The following is a 19,397-nucleotide window of genomic DNA, read 5'->3' on the forward strand; positions in this document are numbered from 1 at the left end:
TCTTATCAGCTTACTGACTAACCCTGTGTGCAATTATTTTATTTGGGGGGGGGAGTTGGGGGAAAGGGGACGCCTGTGGTCAGAATGAAGATCACATTTGATTACACTATTACATGCAACTAAGCCCTTCCCCTTACATTTTCTTGAATTGTATAATGATCCCTCAGTCAAGAGTAAACGTTTGAGCTTTTTCAGTTTCACTGATATCCAGTTCTGAAATAGCTACTGGGCAGGAAACAGGTATTTTCCTCCTTCAAAGAGGGAATAAATCTTGGCCCTACGAGCATGGAAATAGAAGGAACATTCTGTCCTACCTATTTCAGAATTCCAAGCTTGCTGATCGGTAAATCTGTAAATAGAAACCAAATATAAAAGAAACAATTACACCATGAAATTCCCTGAAACGAGAGGTAATCAGATAAGATAAAAGTATATAAGGAACTAAAGATTATGAGAAAACTATTAGAAATAACTGGTATAGAATCAATTTTCAAAAACAATCAAAGCCTTGACGGGATGCCGGCTACAACCTCGTTTCACTGCGATTAACAGTTTCCTCAGAAGGAAATTGAAAAAACTATACTTTAAATAAACATTGTTCAAAGATAAAGGGTGTGGAAACTCCGACTTGGCATATTCAAAGCCTGAAGAGCAGGCAAAAAAGGGTTCAAATTAAGCTATATAGCTTTCTGAAAAACTCCAAGCCTGGGCTTGGTATATCTGAGCATCAAATCGGTATATCTGAGCATCAGAGTTTCTGGTACACTGTAGTTGCTGATCCATGTTCAGCATGCTGGTGATGTTATTTGGCACCCTATACCGGTAGCCATCTTGATGAGACTTTAGCTAGCATTCTTTAGTCCCATTCATTCCTTTCGGCATAGCCCTCTCCCAATACACATACACTGGCCTTCATTTTTTTGTTCACAGATGACTTCTCATAGAATTGTTGAGTTGGACGGCATCCCAAGTATCATCTAGTCCAACCCCTTGCAATGGAGGTATCCTGTCCCTGAGGTGGGATTGAACCACCAACCTTTTGGTTAACAGCCTGATGCACAAATCCATTGAGCCACCTGTCCTTAATGCTTTTGATTCTTGCAAATAGGGAAAGTTCTTGATAACCGTAAAATAGTTTTAATTTGATGCCTCTTTTGTGGGATGTCTGATACAGACGATTTTGTTGAAATAATGTTACCCTTTAATAAAATACTGAAATGAACAACACCCTGATGACTGCCATTCCCCCAACCACACATATAGGTTTAATAGTCAATCCCTTTCCCCAGGGAACTCTGGGAATAGTAGCTTTGTGAGAGCAATTAGGGTCAGCTCCCTTACTACTACACAAAGTACTGTACACTTTTCAGTATTCTTTGAGGGAAGTCATGACTGTTTGAAGTTACATAATACTGCTTTGAATGTATATACTGCAGATGAGTCCATTGACACTGTGTCGGTTGCGAAAAGCATAGTTTTGATATTTGCCGAAGCAAAGTAGTTGTTCCCATTAACAATAAACAAAAAGAGTGTATTTTCCTGTAAAATCAAGACAACGAAATGTGAGTTTAGTTTTCATTTAACCTGTCTTGGAAAACAGAGACATAGCAACATTTTGGCACAAATAACTTAGCTCAGAAAATGTCTAATTCAGGTCCCATTAAAGATAGGTTTTTGTATCAGTTTAATAACATAAAATACAACTGATTTCTATTACTTGAGACTAAAAAAAAAAAGAGGAAAGCCCAACCCTTATGGTAATGAGAATATTGTTCTGCATTCCTTTGTAGCTGGAAATGGAGAAATCGCAGTTACAGGAGCTCGAAATGGAACATAAGAAACTATGTGCTCGTCTTGAGGAGGAGCGTGGCAAGAATAAACAAGTTGTATTGATGCTAGTGAAAGAATGTAAACAGCTCTCCAGCCGAATAGTCGAAGAGGCCCAGAAGCTGGAAGATGTCATGGCAAAATTTGAGGAAGAAAAGAAGAAAGCCGGCGAATTGGAGGAATCTCTTGCCGTTGAGAAGCAGCGGAGTGCACAGATGGAAGCCCAAATGGAAAAGCAGCTTTCTGACTTTGACACAGAAAGGGAGCAACTGCATGCCAGGCTTGGCAGAGAGGAAGCGTACACCTGCGACCTCCGAGAAGAGAGGGAGAGGATGAGAAAACTGATTGAGCAGCTGAAGAAGGAGAACGACAGTAAGTTGCACCTTTCCCTCCCGCGTAAGAACAAAGATAGAGGTTCCGTTTCTGTATCTGTTGGAACAGAGGGACCGGCTTTGAGAACGCTTGCCTGCCAGACAGACGCGGCGTTACTAGATGGTGGAGCCGAAAGTGTTAGGAAGTTGCCTTTAACTGTACCTGTAAAGCCTTCAGCTGTCAACCCGTTGCTCTCTGGCCACACAAAGATGAATGTATGCTCCAATGCAGGCTTTGTGAAGCCAGTCATGGACAGGCATTCTTCTTGCAATGACCTGCTCCTGTCCCCCTCAACTCCCATTCTGACTCAAGGCCAAAGCAGAATTGAGGAGAACGGACCAAATGCAACGCCTGACTTAACCAATCTACCTTCCCCCTTTCCAAATAGCATTGCACCCTCGCCAGCACCCAGTATAGCACCTCAGAGCTACCTGCAAGCATCGTCTATGCACTCTCTGCATTCTCCATCCGCCAGCAGTACTGGGCATCAAGGCCTGAATCCACGCGTCCAGGCAGCTAGGTTTAGATTTCAAACCAATGCTAACGACCAAGACCAAAACGGAAACACTACCCAAAGCCCTCCGTCGAGAGACGTGTCGCCCACGAGTCGAGACAACCTAGTTGCCAAGCAGCTAGCTCGGAATACCGTCACCCAGGTCCTGTCAAGATTCACAAGTCCTCAGGGCGCTCCACCTGGACGGCCGGGAATGTCACATTCGATAGACGTTGGCACGTATCCTCCCCCAGTCGGTAGAATGGGTCTAAAGACTCCCAGTGTGTCGAGGATTGACAGAGGAAACCCTCCGCCCATTCCTCCCAAAAAGCCAGGCCTTTCACAGACTCCATCTCCACCGCACCCACAGCTTAAAGTCCTTATGGATAGTGGTCGCTCCCCTAATATAGGTGCCAAAACTGACAGCAAAACCCTAGTCTCACCTCCTTCCAGTTCACCTCAAGGAATCAGGGTAATAAATGAGGAGGTCATTTCTAAGTCCTCACCTCAGCTGCCACCAAAACCAACACTAGATATATCTGTGGCATCTGCAGGGTGTGCCATTCCAGCCATGGCCACGTCTCAGGTGGGTGCCTGGCCTCCCCAATCCCCCGGACTGAACCAACCTGCATGTTCAGAAAGTTCCTTTGTCATTCCCACCACCATTGCCTGTAGCTCCTCCATAAACCCTGTTAGTGCTTCATCCTGTAGACCATGTGATTCAGACAGCCTACTGGTAACAGCATCAGGTAAAGGGATTGTCAATATACTCCTAAACTTGTTGCTACTTTGCCATATTTTCTCCTATAGCTTTCCTTTTCCCTAAGCCTGTTCTTTCCCCTTTTTTTGCTTCTTCCTTAAAGTTGAAATTTCCATGTGTGTTTTCTTTTAAGTTTCAGGGGTATGGGAAATCCATTTCATGGGGCCATAACATAGTTTTTTCCCACACAAGGGGAATTTGTGTATTTCCTTGCAAGATGGAATCTCTAAAGTCTAGAATAATTTTAAATGGTGAACTTTATGTTATATGTAGTTTCACGACTCCTCTCCCCTCCCTTCTGTCTCTTTTTTAATCGGATAAAGCAGAAGATGGGTGTTCATGTCTCTTTAACCATTTACTTCCCAGCTGCTTGTTCACTCAAAGTTGCTCTCCCCCAAACTACTCCCCCCCCCAAAGATATAAAAGGCACAGGCCTCTGTACTTTTTAAATCAATGTCTGGGGAAGAAAGAGTTAAACAGCCCCCTTTTCCCCCACCCCTTCCCCTCACCAGTCCCATGTTCCATCATTTATCAGAGGCTTTACCTGATAATAAAAGAGCCTTCAGAGAAAAGACTTCTGGAACTAGACATGATGTGTAGTTTTGCACGCACAGCCAGGGGTGAGAGGCTGCAGCCTCGAGCCCATCTAGGAACGAGGATATTCAATTACCTTGAAAATCTCAGCGAACGATTTAAGAACTGCTTCTGCGTTACATTCCTTTAGGGGTTTTGACCGCTCAGCTTTTGAGAGCACTCCAGGAGTGACTTCCCAATACAGTACCTCTCTTGTGAAACCAAAGGACTAGAACTGATTTTAAAAAATTAAAAATGAGTGGCACAATTTTAGCTTTTTTATATGACTGGATATATTTTATTGGCTTTATTTGTGGAGGGTTTTCTCCCCGTCCCTCTAGCGCCACTGGATTTGTTTTTTGTGTTCCACAGCCCAGTTGGGTATAGGTCGTCAACAACAAGGTTTTGTACTAGAAGTGCCCCAGTTTAATTCATGTTCAGCCCAGGAGTCCTTACTGCCCTGAAGCATTCCTGAAAGACACTGAAGACACCTGAAGTTTTAATTTCCTTCAAATGGCCTTTGCATTGAATTCTGCTTCACACTTTGGGCAGGGCCTTAGTAGAATTCTGTGCCTCCATATTTAATGATAGTGGCCATGCCAGAAAGCCTGCCTTCTCTTTGAACAGAGAGTTGGGTTTGGGTCTCCCCTAATGCTGGCTCTGGCCATCTTAGCTGTGAATGTAGGTTCTCATCCTGAAAAGGAGAGCACATTCCCAGAAAAACAGCTCACGCTAAGACACTGAGGAAGTAGGCCTTTCTTATATATGTCAACAGCGTGGTGATGCATTAGGAAAAATATTAGTCCAAGTGGATTGCATCATATAACATAAAGCTACCTAGGTTTATCCTCACTTACTGCACATTCATCTTCTGATATTTGGGGTGCCAAAGCGATAGGCATTCAGGGATCAAAAGTGTACTTTCTCCGTTTAAGAATAGCAAGGATATTTTGAGCTCTGAGGATAAGAATCTAGGGCTTGGGGAGAACAGTGGTCCATGAAGGATATGGGGAAGAGTGCCTGGAGTCTCAAACATGCTTAAAGGCAGTAGAGGTGGGTGTTGTGGGGGAGAGCTGTGGAGTTGCCCTCCCAACACTGGTATTGCTGCTCCATGCTTGGGTAGGGTGTCAACAGGGCAACATGTTTGCACCAGCAGGGCTACCACCAGCTGATCCAGTGGTCCAGACAGTGCACCCATGTGACTTCAACCTCACCAGCCCCATCCAGGAACAACTTGGTTGCCAGCTTGATTCTGTAGCTTCATAACACCACATGTGCCGCCACTGCTTAGAAGATAAACCTTCATCCATAGAAACATAGAGTTAGAAGTTACCATGAGGGTCATCTAGTCCAATCCCCTGCAATGCAGGGATCTTTCATCCAACACGGGGCTCGAACCCACGACCCTGAGATTAAGAATCTCGTGCTCTACCAACTGAGCTACCCAGGGTGCCTTGTAATCTCTAAAATCACTCCGGACCACATGTAATTAAACCTTGCCACCATTTTAGAAGTATTGTAAGACATTTCTGTATTGCCTGGATTTTGGACATTGGATTCGAGCTGTTGAAGGATTTTATTTTTCAGCATTTGGTAAGCAGTTTTGCTTGTTGTTTAAACAAAATTAACGGGATTTTTTTAAAAAAATAAAAGTATATGTTTATTTTTATATTGTATATTTTTGTAGGACTAATAGTCAAACACATGCCTTGCATGTAGAAGATCCCAGAATCAACTCCCAAATTTCTCTAAGTAGAACTGGGGGAGACTCCTGTCTGAAACCCTGGGGAGCTATTGCCAGACTGGTTAAACAGTGCTTAACTAGATGAACCAATGGTCTTGACTTAACACAAGGCAACTTCCTATGTATATATTTCCTTTAAGGAGGAAACAGGCTATATGTTCAAATGAATAATAACATCATGCTTTATTAGAACTGCCTAGCCCTTTGGGGATTGAGATAGGTGGCATGAAGAGTCCCTGAGTGACAATATTCAGCAAAAGAAAAAAATCCAGATCAGAATGGTATTTATGGTTTACAAGCTATTATAACAGAAGTGAGGTGCACAGGGAAGTGTTCTAATGGGTGTGGTTAATCACCTTGCTCACTGTATTCCTGTTCCTTCCCTTTTTTTTGTTAAGTGTACTATATCTAGGGAAACGCTGCTCACCACAGTATTCAGGTGTCTGAAAAATTCTGGCCAGTGGGCCAGTTATTAGAAATAATAGGAGGCTTACCTTCAGCAAAGTGCAATTAATATTTCAGTCTAAAATGGCAAGACTTGACAATTCAATTCCAAATTGTTCATTGAAACTCAGCATGCAGTTCTTAACGTTTAATTAAATGCCAAGTGCTGGTCGATTGAATATACATTTGTTAATCAGGTTGAAAAGAACCACCGGGTGTATAAGAAAGCTGTTCAAAAATTGATTTGGATTCTGGTTGCAGTAGGCTTTTCACATTTCATAACAGACAGTGAATGTAAAAGGTATTTATCTGGGAATTTACCTCCCACTTTTTGATGATAAAATCAAACCCAAGGCAGCTTTAAGTTTGCTTTGGTTCGATATAGCTCGGAGACAGTTACCTAACAGTTCTTCTTTGTCAATCAATAATAAAATGGTTCACCCATTAACTAGGGATCTGGTATTATGGGGTAGCATAGCATTGTTTTATTGCCCTAGTAACATCCCACATTTTCCTGTAATGATGTATTCTCATTCCACAAAAGACTAATTATTATAATGGCAATAAAAATAGATTAAAATGCTTAAGGAGAACCTATCATACATCCTATTGGATCTACCTGGCAACACATTTGCTTTTAAATTACTCTTACCCTTTATTCGCTTCATTCTAGGAGAGATGTTACAGTTGCTTCTGTAATTCAACTGGCAATAAATCCCCAGGATACTTTTCTGTAGGCAACCTACATTAAAGTAACATTGCTTGCATCTTGGCTGCCTCTAAGAAGCATGTCATCCTTGCAGTAGCATCAACACAGAATCCCCTTCATATGATCCCTTTCTCCATGTCCTTGTGGTTTGAGCAAAGACCATGGGAAGCTACCTTAAAACATGTCATACCTTTTGTTCATCTAGCCAAGTATCATCTGCTCTGACCCCCTGGCTGGGACTCTGAAAACTGTCTACCAGGTTACCTGCTACTAGATATGCCAGGGATTGAACATCAGACCGTCTGTCATTGAGCTATGGCACCTTCCATACTCTTGTGTGAAGTAGAAGCACAAGTATATATGGCTATGGGATAAGACAGAGTTACAGTGAATAAGGATTACAGTGAGGGTTGCAGCCTGTGACTTCCCAAAAGGTACAAATGTGCCAACATCAGCACAATTGCTGTGCATTCACGCAATTCTGGTTAACGTGAGAATTGTACATGGTCACAGATAGACAGGACCAAGCTCAAGGACAGTCATCAGGAAAGAATGCAAGAACATTGCCACATGTGCAGTGGCATAGCTTGGGTTGCCAGCGCCCGGGTGGAGTGGGTGGGAGGCAAACGGACGGAGAACGCATGTGCATCCAGCTTCCTAATGGCACCTGTGTCACCCAGGAGATCGTAGCTGCAGAGATAAGAAAAGAAGAGTTGTTCCCTTGTCTAGAAATTTCACTTCCTGGTTTCACGTGGAGAAGATGTTTTCAGTGGACCCCAGCAATGGAAGCACACAGCTATATTGAAGTAGCATTGGGTGTTGAAATTTTGTGCTGCTAACAATTTTGCGCCCTGTCCCCAGGCTACGCCACTGCACATGAGTGTTTTCACCATGCAATTCAAATGGAAATTTTAACACGCCACTGTCACGCAGCAGGTTTGTGCAGTACAGTCAGGTCTGAGTTTCAGGTGTATTCATCATGAAAAATGCTGTGCAATCAATCCAAAATTTTTTCTAAATGTCTGGAGTCCCGTGTTGAAGATTCCTAGATCCAATCCACCCCACATACTCGCCATGAGCTGTGATCATTCAGGGAGCCTGCCAATTGTCACTTGAGTACAATTGAGCTTGTTCCATAGGTGTTTTAAGTGAGGCTGTGCAATCCTATTTAAGATGGCAGCAGATGTAACCTACCAGAGCTGAGGGTCACTACCAAGCTGGGTGTTGCTGCCCTTGCAACATGGTGCCTGATGAACGTGACCAGCTGCATTTAGCATGATTCCCATCATAGAGCTATCATAAAAAGTATGCATGGAATTAGGCAAGGCTGGTTACCGTATATCTGCTTGCCTGGCCACCTTATCATTACCAAATTCATTCTATATGTCAGTGCAGGGCTCTTGTGCATCTCCATACTTTTGTCAAGTATGAAATGTCAACTGAGCCCCTATTAGCTGTGGGCCACTTTCTTGAAAGACCTCTGTAAGTAGTATTCGTGATTCAGCTCTCTTAATGCCAATGAATAGCCTTCATGATTCAGCCAATGAATATCAATTGAGTTTATAATTTAGACTGGGGTGGGAGGGAAGCATAAATATTAAAATGGCTCTAAGCAATTGAATTTCCCATGCCCTTGGGATTATCCGTTCTTTTTAGATTTGCTCTTATTTATTTATTTATTTATTTATTTTAAATCACCTTTCAATCAACATTGTTTTTATTTGGTTCATTTAGATCTGATTCATCTTTTTGTGATGTGGTTTGCTCATAAAGTGAATGGGGTGCAGGAGAGGTTGGTAATAGACTCTGAAATTAATCATCTCCACAATCTGAAGCTGATGCCAGAAGCTGTTTTTCTCCCCCCCCCTGTTCCTTTCATTCTCCCATCACTGCATGTCCAGTATGCTTTCCCAGATGCTTCGTATTTGCTAACTTCTTGCATATGAAACCACAAAGCTTACTCGTGTCTCCTAATTTTGTTACGCATTTTCTTGAATGAATACAAACCTGTGGTTCTTCTTCCTTGCAAACTCTTAGAAATCGGTGCCGATTCAATGTTATGTTAACAGTGGGATTTGCATACGAAATATGCAATGCAGTTATTATTGCTTAGTTTGTATATGCTGTGTTTTGGAAGGCTTTCTCATGCTGCTTCATACGTTAATCCTCCATGGACCTCCTCTTCCAATACTCATACATGCAGTGGTGTGTGTGTGTGTGTGTGTGTGTGTGTGTGTGTGTGTGTGTGATTGCTGCATGCAGTAATCTTCATGTGTGTTTCAGGCTCTTGCCTGGAATTGCTTTCCATGCTGGGACCCTGTTAATTTGTAAAGCAGTTCACCAAGAAGGTAAAATTTAAGCTCCGCTGGGAAGATGAATGCAATATTAATAATATCCGGATCTGCTATAGTGAACACTAAACCTACTTTATCCTAATATCTATATGACTGAAAAGATATTGCACTTGTTTAAAAAGCTAAGATGGAATTCAAAAGTGTTTTTTTTCTGAAAATGGCTTTCGTCTGTGTCTCTAGCCATGGCCAAAAATCTCTTTAACCTTCCCTCTCTACCCACATCTGAACAACAGTTACAAATAGCATCCCAACATTTGATTGCTACCATTCCTAAATAAGTGCTAAATCAAGTACTTATTGCTGGAAGCTCCATTTTGTTCCTCCACTCTCTCTCTCTCTCTCTCTACCAGCCCGACACCCAAAGGAAAATAAACCAGATAACCATGATTGCGTGGCAAGGCCCCCAGACTAGCCCCTTGTCAAAATAAATTCACACGGACACAGAATTTTAGGTTTAAGGTTATTGGCAAAAAATTTAGGCCACAACTTCATTGAATTACAGAAATGTGAGCGGTATTGGCTTAGACATTGGCATAGACTATATAAGACTCCTGCCCCCTTTGCAGGAAGTCAATTAGGGTAAATCACCCAAAGAGGAAGCCACATCGAGGGAATCCGCCTGCAGCTCTCCTCGGTGTCCCCAGAGGCCTGGCATGGCGCTAGCCCCTCAAGCGGACTTCGGACATGATCCAGACTCTGGATTCCTTTAACGGAATACCCTTGTTCAATGGAGGGGCAGGCAATGGCTGACCTTCCCTCCCCCACAAATCAATGAGCCAATGCCTAACCGCCAAACCTTACAAAGTTGTAACGATTGCTAAGAGGTAGGCAAAAACCAGTGCCACTATTTGCCAAATAGAAAAATTCCTACCCGTTCCCTGTCCCAAGACAGGCAACCAACCAAAGTCCAAAGCAAGGCCAGAGAACACATAAAAATTACAGGGTGGGCAGGCGGGTGTCCGGCAGCGTGAAGCAGGTGCTCAGCACAGGTCACACTGCTGCTTTTAAACCCCCACGATCACCCCGCTCAAAATGATTGGCCAATAGGCCTGGGGTGGTGCCACCATGGCATGAAGGCATTACTCCACCAATGCCGGGGGTGGGGAGGAACCAGGTTGGGGGCCTGCTCGCAACCAGAACCATTCTAAAGATGATCCCACTTTCTAACAGGTTCAGTAAAAGGGCTCCTTGAATTAGGCCTGTGACAGGGTGCATCTTCCTGCCAGTGCTGCTGGACCTGGTTCTTGTTGCTGTTTAGTCGTTTAGTCGTGTCCGACTCTTCGTGACCCCATGGACCAGAGCACGCCAGGCACTCCTGTCATCCATTGCCTCCTGCAATTTGGTCAAACTCATGTTCGTAGCTTCGAGAACACTGTCCAACCACCTCGTCCTCTGTCGCCCCCTTCTCCTGTGCCCCCAATCTTTCCCAACACCAGGGTCTTTTCCAGGTAGTCTTCTCTTCTCATGAGGTGGCCAAAGTATTGGAGCCTCAGCTTCAGAATATGTCCTTCCAGTGAGCACTCAGAGCTGATTTCCTTCAGAATGGATAGGTTTGATCTTCTTGCAGTCCATGGGACTCTCAAGAGCTCTCAAGAGCTGGTTAGTTTAACATTATAAAGGTAAAGGTAAAGGACCCCTGACAGTTAATCCAGTCACGAACGACTCTGGGGTTGTGGCGCTCATCTCGCTTTACTGGCCGAGGGAGCCGACTTTTGTCCGCAGACAGTTTTTCTGGGTCATGTGGCCAGCATGACTAAGTTGCTTCTGGCGAAACCAGAGCAGCGCACGGAAACGCCGTTTACCTTCCTGCCGGAGCAGTACCTATTTATCTACTTGCACTTTGACGTGCTTTCGAACTGCTAGGTTGGCAGGAGCTGGGACCGAGCAACGGGAGCTCACCCCATCGTGGGGATTTGAACTGCCAACCCTCCAATCGGCAAGCCCTAGGCTCAGTGGTTTAGACCACAGCGCCACCCGCGTCCCATTAGTTTAACATATGAACATACACAAATGAGGTTTGCTTCCATACTAATAGGAATTCCCCATTCATTGTTCACTTCTAAACGAGATATCCAGCAATGTCATAGTCAGCCCATTGTATTCCAGCAGTTTTAATGTTCCCTTCCCCAATGGGTTTTGTGGTGATTTGCAGGGGGGGGGGCGTAAACAAATGCAACTGCAAAACCAACCTGTCCAGTGTGAATAAGCAAAACACTATTGAGGCTTTTAAGGGCCCTGATATTTAGTGATGAATAACCTCTTAAATGCATGATGAATAGCCTCTCTTTAATTGCCCCAGTATCTCTTCTAGTCTTGCAAATGGGCAAGAAAAAGAATTACTGGTTTATGCTAATTATTTTATGCTAATTATTTTTCTTTTCCTATTTTATATAGCAAGAACACACTAGTTTCTAGTTTGAGAGAAAGGCAGTAATTAACCCTCCTCCCATCCATGGGAACCAAAAAAGACATTAAGGCTGCAGTTCTATACATGTTTAGCTGAGAATAAGTCCCCTTGAACTCAGTGGACTTTACTTCTGAGTAAATACATAGGATTGTGCTGTGAGAAATTCAAGGGGCAATTAAGAGGCTGTTCACCACCATTCCTGCACTCATGCCCATCAAGGAAGAATAAAATGGGTTGGCCTCCGGTGAAGAAACTTAATTAAAATGGCTCGAAACCTATGCTGTTTTTGTTTGTCTGGGATATCCCATTTTTATTCTTCCAGCTAATTGGGGGAAAGCAAAGCCACAGGGATGCTAAAGGACTCCAATGTGGAAGCAATCTAGCTTAAAATATAAAGGTTTCTTTCATCTAGATTTTATCCGTTTTTTTCTGTTAGGTCTTCCTTTCTTTCTTCCTTTCTTCCTTTCTTCCTTTCTTCCTTTCTTTCTTTCTTTCTTTCTTTCTTTCTTTCTTTCTTTCTTTCTTTCTTTCTTTCTTTCTTTCTTTCTTTCTTTCTTTCTTTGTAAGGCAAAGTTTAGATGATATTCCCAACTTTTTGTGATGACTTGTAGTTCTTTAAATAGAAAGGAAATCATTAAAACGATATTTTAAAAAAACTCCTTTCTTTTCTCTCAGTCTTCCCTTTTTTCTATTTCTTCCTTTCCTTTATTGAACATTCACAACTTCCTATAATAGCTGCCATGCATGAACCTAATGAAATTTTGTTGGAACTAATATGAAATGGATTCTTCATAATATATATCTATATATACTCTGGTCCATGGGGGTCACAAAGAGTCGGACACGACTAAACGACTAAACAACAACATTATACAACAACACAATGTGTTTATGTTTAATTAAAGCCAACCTTTCTGTTAAGGATCCATTGTAGTTGATCATTGGTGCTCCAAGCAACTAAGCAACTGCCCTGGGCTACCAAGAATTATAAGCTTGGCTCCTTTTGTCTGCTGGGCTAGGGGTGATAGAAGGGACATCTCTAATAAGAGAGGCTGACCTTGAAACTCTATTGTAGAGAGAGTTTTCTCCCTACTTCCGTGCTGTCCACCCCTGAACTGTTTAGTGGCAAAGTGGTATTGGTTGAGGAGGGAGGAAATTGATGTTGTCATTAGTGGCAACAGAACAGCCCCAAGGTAAGTACCTCCAAGGAGATAAGCAGAACTGTTATTCTATTGCCTATTGCCTGCACTTATCCTTTGTGCCTATCCAATCCTCTGAATCCCTTCCTTTGGTCCATCATCTTCTGCCATTAGTTAGCTTTGTCCCCCAGTCTGTTAGTGCCTTCCATTAACCCTCTCATTGGTTCCTGCCCAGTAGCTGCCCACTTAATATAGTGTCCAAGACCAATGAGACCCATTGCAGTTCTACTATGGCCCATTTTCTGTATTTTCCTTTTAAATTTGGTTAATACATTTGTGATTATTTTCCATGACATAAATGATTGTTTTCTGTTATGAGAAAAAGCTCTCCTCTTTAAACACCATCTTTATTGAGACGTGTAACGTTTATGATTCGGTTTGCTTATACTCCATTAAAGACAAGGCAGCTTTTTTAAAACTTTGGAGATAACCAAAGCCTACAATAGTTTGGAAATAGATAATTTAATGAATGGCTGTTAAGTTGAGAAAAGCAAGAGCAGAATACTTTCTACATCAAGGAGGCCACAGAAATTTTATTTCACAATACAAATATTACCAAGCTTGGTGTTTTAAATTCACAATCCTTCCAACTTAGAGCAAGGATGGGGAACCCGTGACCTTCCAGATATCACTGGATTCCAGTTCCCATTAGTCCTGGTCAGCATGGCCAATGGTCAAAGATTTAGTCCAACAACATTTGGAGGGCCCCAAATTCCTCATGCCTGGCTTATAGTGTGGGCAGTTGTTATAACCTGATGATAACCCGAACCTCAATACATAAAGGCTGGAAATCCCTTTGGAATTTCTCCTTTTTCGATCGGCAGTCCACAGTTGCAAGAAGCAATATCTATTTTCAACCCCCTTTTCTATTTCCTTTTGCAGCCTTTTGATCAAGGAAAAGTTCACAAAGTCTTCCGCACCCTATACAGCAGACTTCATGTCCTTAATAAACTCTCCTCTAAAGCTGCTAACGTCTGATACCTGGAATGTCTATCCAAGATAACTCCTATAATTTCCTAAAATTCTGTTCTGTTGCTTGCGTTTCTTACTGGACGATGTGGAAGCTTTAGCCAGTCATTTTGATGTAATTCATTAATCACTGCTCTTTAGTCCTTACGGTAAAACGCAAAGGAAGTTGCGGTGCTGCTGCCACATTTTAGATGAGTCTATGCAGTGTTTAGCCCAGCTGAGTAGCAAGCAGGCTTAGACAGTAGTGTGAGATTTAAATGTACTTTCAACTAAAATGCCTGTCATATTTTGCATAGATTTAAGCAGATTTTCTTAAGAGAATACTGATAAAAGGACTCTTTAAAATCATATGTAACTTTAAACATATTTTATTTTTTGCTAAATCTAAACGAAAATAACTTGAGCTAGCTTTTCAACTAAAACATAACCTTTTTTTAAAAAAACAACCAAAAACAAAATCTAGGCACTGTACCAAAAGTGGATGGAGTGTTTCCTTGAGCTTATCTAAATAATAAATTGTTTCACTTAGCATGTGTGTGATTTGAAGCTATCTTTGAAACCAGGATTTTTTCTTTTTTTAAAAAAAGTTGTGCTAATTTTTTTATATGTGCTGAAATGGCAGAATCTGTTTTCCTTTGTAGAACTTTTGAGATAGCTTTCAAAGTGTGCAGCTTTAACTTCTTCATGTGTGTTCTCTCTAATTGATGTTGCTTTTAACTCGCAGGCTGGTCTCCCTCCCTAACCCCTTTATTAATGAGTGGTGGTCCTGTCCCCCTGGGTGGCAGGCCCACCCTTCTTCACCAAGCTGCTGCCCAGGGAAATGTAACTTTATTGTCAATGCTGCTTAATGAAGAAGGTCTGGACATTAATGACTCCTGTGAAGATGGCTATTCTGCCTTGTATTCTGCTGCTATGAATGGACATACAGGTATGGATTTTGTCCGTGCCCTGACTTTACTATCTGCTGTGTTTATATGTGTTTTTGTAGTTCAGGGGAGGAATTCCACAGTGCACTGAGGTGATAGTTCCATCAGGGCAAGCATTTTGGCTTCCCGGAGAGAGCAATCCCCACTCTCCTTTCTCTAGGCTTCTCCTAACAACCCTCCCACAGGGCCGGCTCTAGGTAGAGTCCCGGTGGTGCGAGGTGCCAGGGCGCTAGGCTGGTAGTTCACTGAGTGACCTTGGGCATGCTGTTCTCTCTCTGCTTAGCAAAGTTATTGGAAAGTTGAACTGTTGCTCTGTATTCCAGAGAGGAATGGCAGGATTAAACGATGAACCAGTGCAGATCCTGAACAACTTGATCTTGCAGCCCTCAGATTAGCTCCTGGTGTGAGACATTAATATAAGCTCTGGGGTCTGGTTGCAGCCCTTCTACACTGGTCTCCTTCCCCTGTAGACATAGCTGTGTCTACATTTGGGTCAGGAAGGGACACTTACAGCCTCAGAATCCTATAAGCACTTCATCAGATTTGAGCAGAAGTAGCATAAAAAACTGTTGTTGGGGTGGCAGCGCAGTAAGGAAGGCAGCAGTTGCAAGGGAAAGTTGGAGGAACATAAGAAGAATCCTTTTGGATTAGATCAGGCATTCCCAAACTGCGGCCCTCCAGATGTTTTGGCCTACAACTCCCATGATCCCTAGCTAAAAGGACCAGTGGTCGGGGAAGATGGGAATTGTAGTCCAAAACATCTGGAGGGCCAAAGTTTGGGGATGCCTGGATTAGATCAACATTTCAGTTGCCAGTTTCCCAGTGTGGCCAGTCACAAGTCTCCCACAGGCTAGACATGAAGGTCGTAGCCCTGTCCCATCATTTCGTCTTGGCAAATGACATTCTGCCACCGGCACCGGGGGGGGGCAGAGAGCAGGCGAGGGCGGTGTGGGGGTGTGGCATGCCGCCTGCAGGGGCGTGGCACCCAGCATGGGCAGGGGGCAGCCGCACTGGCACCCCACCAGGATCACACTGCCAGGGATGGTGCACTCCCCCCCTCCCGGCACTCCTCCACCAGTGCGTGAATGTAGCCATCATGACTTGCAGCAATAGACATCTCCTCTGTGGATTTTTCTTATCCACTTACTAAGTCATCTTAAGCTAGCGGCCAACGCCAAATCTGCGGCAGCAAAATCCAAAGTTGGAAAAATTTCCAGTGTATTCTAAAGTTCACCTGCTGCCGTCATTATGTATTTTTAGGTGAAAACGTTTCTTTTCAACCAGGCCTTGGACTGAATTATATTCTGTGACCTTTTAAATGTGTCTGTGGGAAGAGGGAGTTATTGTTTTGCTGTTTTGTTTTAATTTTCTACTTGCTTTTATCCTGTATTTTATTCTGTGAACCGCCCTGAGATCTTATGAAGAAGGGTGTTATATAAATCTAATAAATAAAATAAAAATAAAAAAGAACTTGGTGAATGGGAAGAATTTGTTAATTTGCTCTCTCTATATATGAGAGATAAGTTTCCCTTGCCTAGGTGTCCTAGTAAGCTGGCATCACAATACAGAATATTGCCTTCGGTAGGTAAGAACATACGAAGAGCCTGCTGGATCAGGCCAAAGACCCATCTAGTCCAGCACTGTTTCAACAGTGGACAACCAGATAGCCAAAACAACTTTCATGGTTACATACTGCAGATGCATGATTTGTGAGGAATGCTCTCTGGTTTTCAAACCCTTATCTTCCCCCACCACTTCCCTCTTATATATCAATATGCCTTTGTTTTTTCCCCAACTCCTAGATTGTGTAAGATTGCTGCTGACTTCAGAAGCTCAAGTTGATCCTGTTGATAAAAATGGCTTTACACCCTTGTGTTCAGCGGTTGCTCAGGGACATTACAAGTAAGTAACATGGCAATTATGTGTTTATCCAGCAACAGAATTCCTTGTAATCTTTTAAGTATTGGGGCGCACAAGCTGCGAGAGAAAAACGTACTCCATTAAAGACTTATTCCTGCCTATAATCCTCACTTGTAATATTATTATGAGATTTTCTGTTAGAAGTAGAGATGTTTGGGTTTTGTTTTGTTTTTTAAAAAAGCTCTCGAGTTTCTATGATTTTATTACAATAAAGCCATGCTCCAAAAAAAAATTGCTTTCATTCTTGTGTGCAAGCACATGCTGCAAGCATTTTAAGTTATATATATTTATATTTTTATGTTGTAAACCTTCCTGTGGTCTTCAGATGAAGGGCAGTCTATAAATTTAATAAATAATAGAGTTCTTTCAAATGGGAAAAATGGGTCTTGCCTTCTAAAAATGCATCTCTTATCCGGAGCTCTGGACGGATTTATGGTCAAGCTTTTACTGAAAGCCATTTCTTTGAGCAAAAAAATTAAATGAAAAGCATGTGCTGGCAGCTGATGGGGAAATTGCATTCATTGATATTTTGCCTTTGATCCTTCGAAAAGTGGTCTGCCTACAGAAAAAAGCCCCCTCAGTTGGAGTATAATATGTCAAAGAGCAAGGATGTTTCATTTAACGCAGTGCCTGAGGAAACGGAATAAAGGCACTTTTTTAAGGACTTTGATGGTAACTGACTAAAGCAATACATTTCAATTTTGAAAAGCTGACTGCTTTCTTGTGAGAAATATCTGTGTACTATATTTAACCATGGAAGGATATAATTTATTTTTTTGGGGGGGGGGGTCGGTTGGGATTGGCTGGTAAGGTGAGGACGCTGAAGATATCCACAAATCAGATTTAAAAATCGTCAGTTCCTCACTGCTATCAAGGTGTGAGAAACTGTTTAAATAGCCCCAGAAATAGGAGAGGTATAGTATTGTGAGCTAGATTCTATATCTCAGAGCTTTCACACTTACAATCGAAAAAGGGGTAACAGACCTTCCTTTAATAAAATAAAAAAATTCCTTCAGTAGCACCTTAAAGACCAACTAAGTTTTTATTTTGGTATGAGCTTTCGCATGCACACAAAAGCTCATACCAAAATAAAAACTTAGTTGGTCTTTAAGGTGCTACTGAAGGAATTTTTTTTATTTTGCTTTGACTCAGACCAACACGGCTACCTACCTGTAACTTCCTTTAATAGTCTGATTAAAGAGATTTGTTGAATTCATTCTTCTTCTTCTTCTTCGCAAACTAATGATCTGATATCCTCCCCCTCACCAAAAAAATAAAATAAAACTTAGAGCCTTACAACTCTTACTTGAAAGTAAGTCCCATTAGTTAGCTCTAAGAAAACATGCTGAAATTTGTAGCCTTTCAAACTACAAGAAAGAAGCTTCCACCTAAACATTAGGTAGAACTTCCTGACAGTAAGAGCTGTTCGACAGTGGAATTTGCTGCCAAGGAGTGTGGTGGAGTCTCCTTCTTTGGAGGTCTTTAAGCGGAGGCTTGACAGCCATATGTCAAGAATGCTTTGGTGGTGTTTCCTGCTTGGCAGGGGGTTGGACTGGATGGCCCTTGTGGTCTCTTCCAACTCTATGATTCTATGATTTTATTCCCTATCCCGGGAGCTTACATTCAAGACCCTCCTCTATATAAAAAATAGTTTGTGTACATTGGGTGGGTTACTTTGGCCTACAAGAAATATAATGTGAATGGCAAATCATGTAGTCATTATTGGGCATGAGTATTCTTCCCACATTACAATTTTTGTGATAAGAGACTGTTGAGGAGGCTTGTGGTTTGTTGATTGCATCATCACATGCAAATAAGCTGATACTAATATTTATTTGTTCCATTTGTACTACTGGAGCCTTTGCAGCGATAATTCAATTGTTTTATGTATATATCCCTTTTCATTTTGAAGGCTCTGAGCAGTAAGAATGTGGGATAGTATAATGGGACAAGTATGCATATTGTTGTGAGAGCAGCAAGTGACTTTCAAGATATGCCTTTCATAGCTGCTGAATACTTTACATTTCTTGCTAAATGAAACTCTGTCACTATTCTATGAAAGATTGTAGAAAAACAGAGCTGATACCAGCTCTTTTCAGGTAATCTTGTATCCATCCATCTTCTCGGGACTTGAACAGGATTAATTCTAATAGTACTGCAGAGATCCATATTTTACTGATGATTTGATTGTGTCTATGAGTGTATTCAATCTTATGGATGGTATCTCCTGCAAATTTTGCTGTTCCGTTTTCCTAGGGTTGCGAAAAAGTAAAAACCAGGGTACCCTGGAAGTTGTTGAGCTTTTTTGTTTTATAAAAATACAGTTTTGCAATCGGCTTGCCTAAGATCTAGGACAAAGTGCTGCCTTTTGTAAATTCCCCCTGGACATCAGTTCCATCTTTCATATTCGGACATATGGCAGCCCTAGCCGATAGTGTTGCCTCCCCAGAAATCTGACATTTAAATGACTGAGATGCTATTTATATTGGCTAGAACTCCACATAGTTCAGAGAGGTGTGGTGCAGGTTTTCCTGTGGGGCTGTCAATCAGACTGATTCCTGACCTGAGGCAACCCTGTTATTCCAGTTACAGATAACATCCTTTCAGTGGAAAGTGTCACTTCTGCCATCTCGTCTGGTGGCTTGTCAGATTTTGCCCCAGAGTTCAGCACTCAGTTGAGAGGAGACTTGGAATTGATCT

At 42.2% G+C, this 19,397-nt stretch overlaps 1 protein-coding gene across 2 annotated transcripts in view; it reads left to right on the plus strand.

Annotated features, from left to right (window-relative positions):
* Window positions 1–19,397, plus strand: part of CTTNBP2 (cortactin binding protein 2) — a 104,663-nt gene that overhangs the window by 36,951 nt on the left and 48,315 nt on the right. For both annotated transcript variants that reach the window (XM_035127367.3, XM_088676500.1), the window contains exons 4-6: window positions 1,791–3,441; window positions 14,576–14,779; window positions 16,580–16,679. In XM_035127367.3, the coding sequence (XP_034983258.3) occupies window positions 1,791–3,441; window positions 14,576–14,779; window positions 16,580–16,679 (1,955 nt within the window). The remainder of the gene's footprint in view (window positions 1–1,790; window positions 3,442–14,575; window positions 14,780–16,579; window positions 16,680–19,397) is intronic.

The sequence above is a fragment of the Zootoca vivipara genome, chromosome 9 (assembly GCF_965207765.1).
Source record: "Zootoca vivipara chromosome 9, rZooViv2.hap1.1, whole genome shotgun sequence".
Classification (NCBI taxonomy): Eukaryota; Metazoa; Chordata; class Lepidosauria; order Squamata; family Lacertidae; genus Zootoca; species Zootoca vivipara.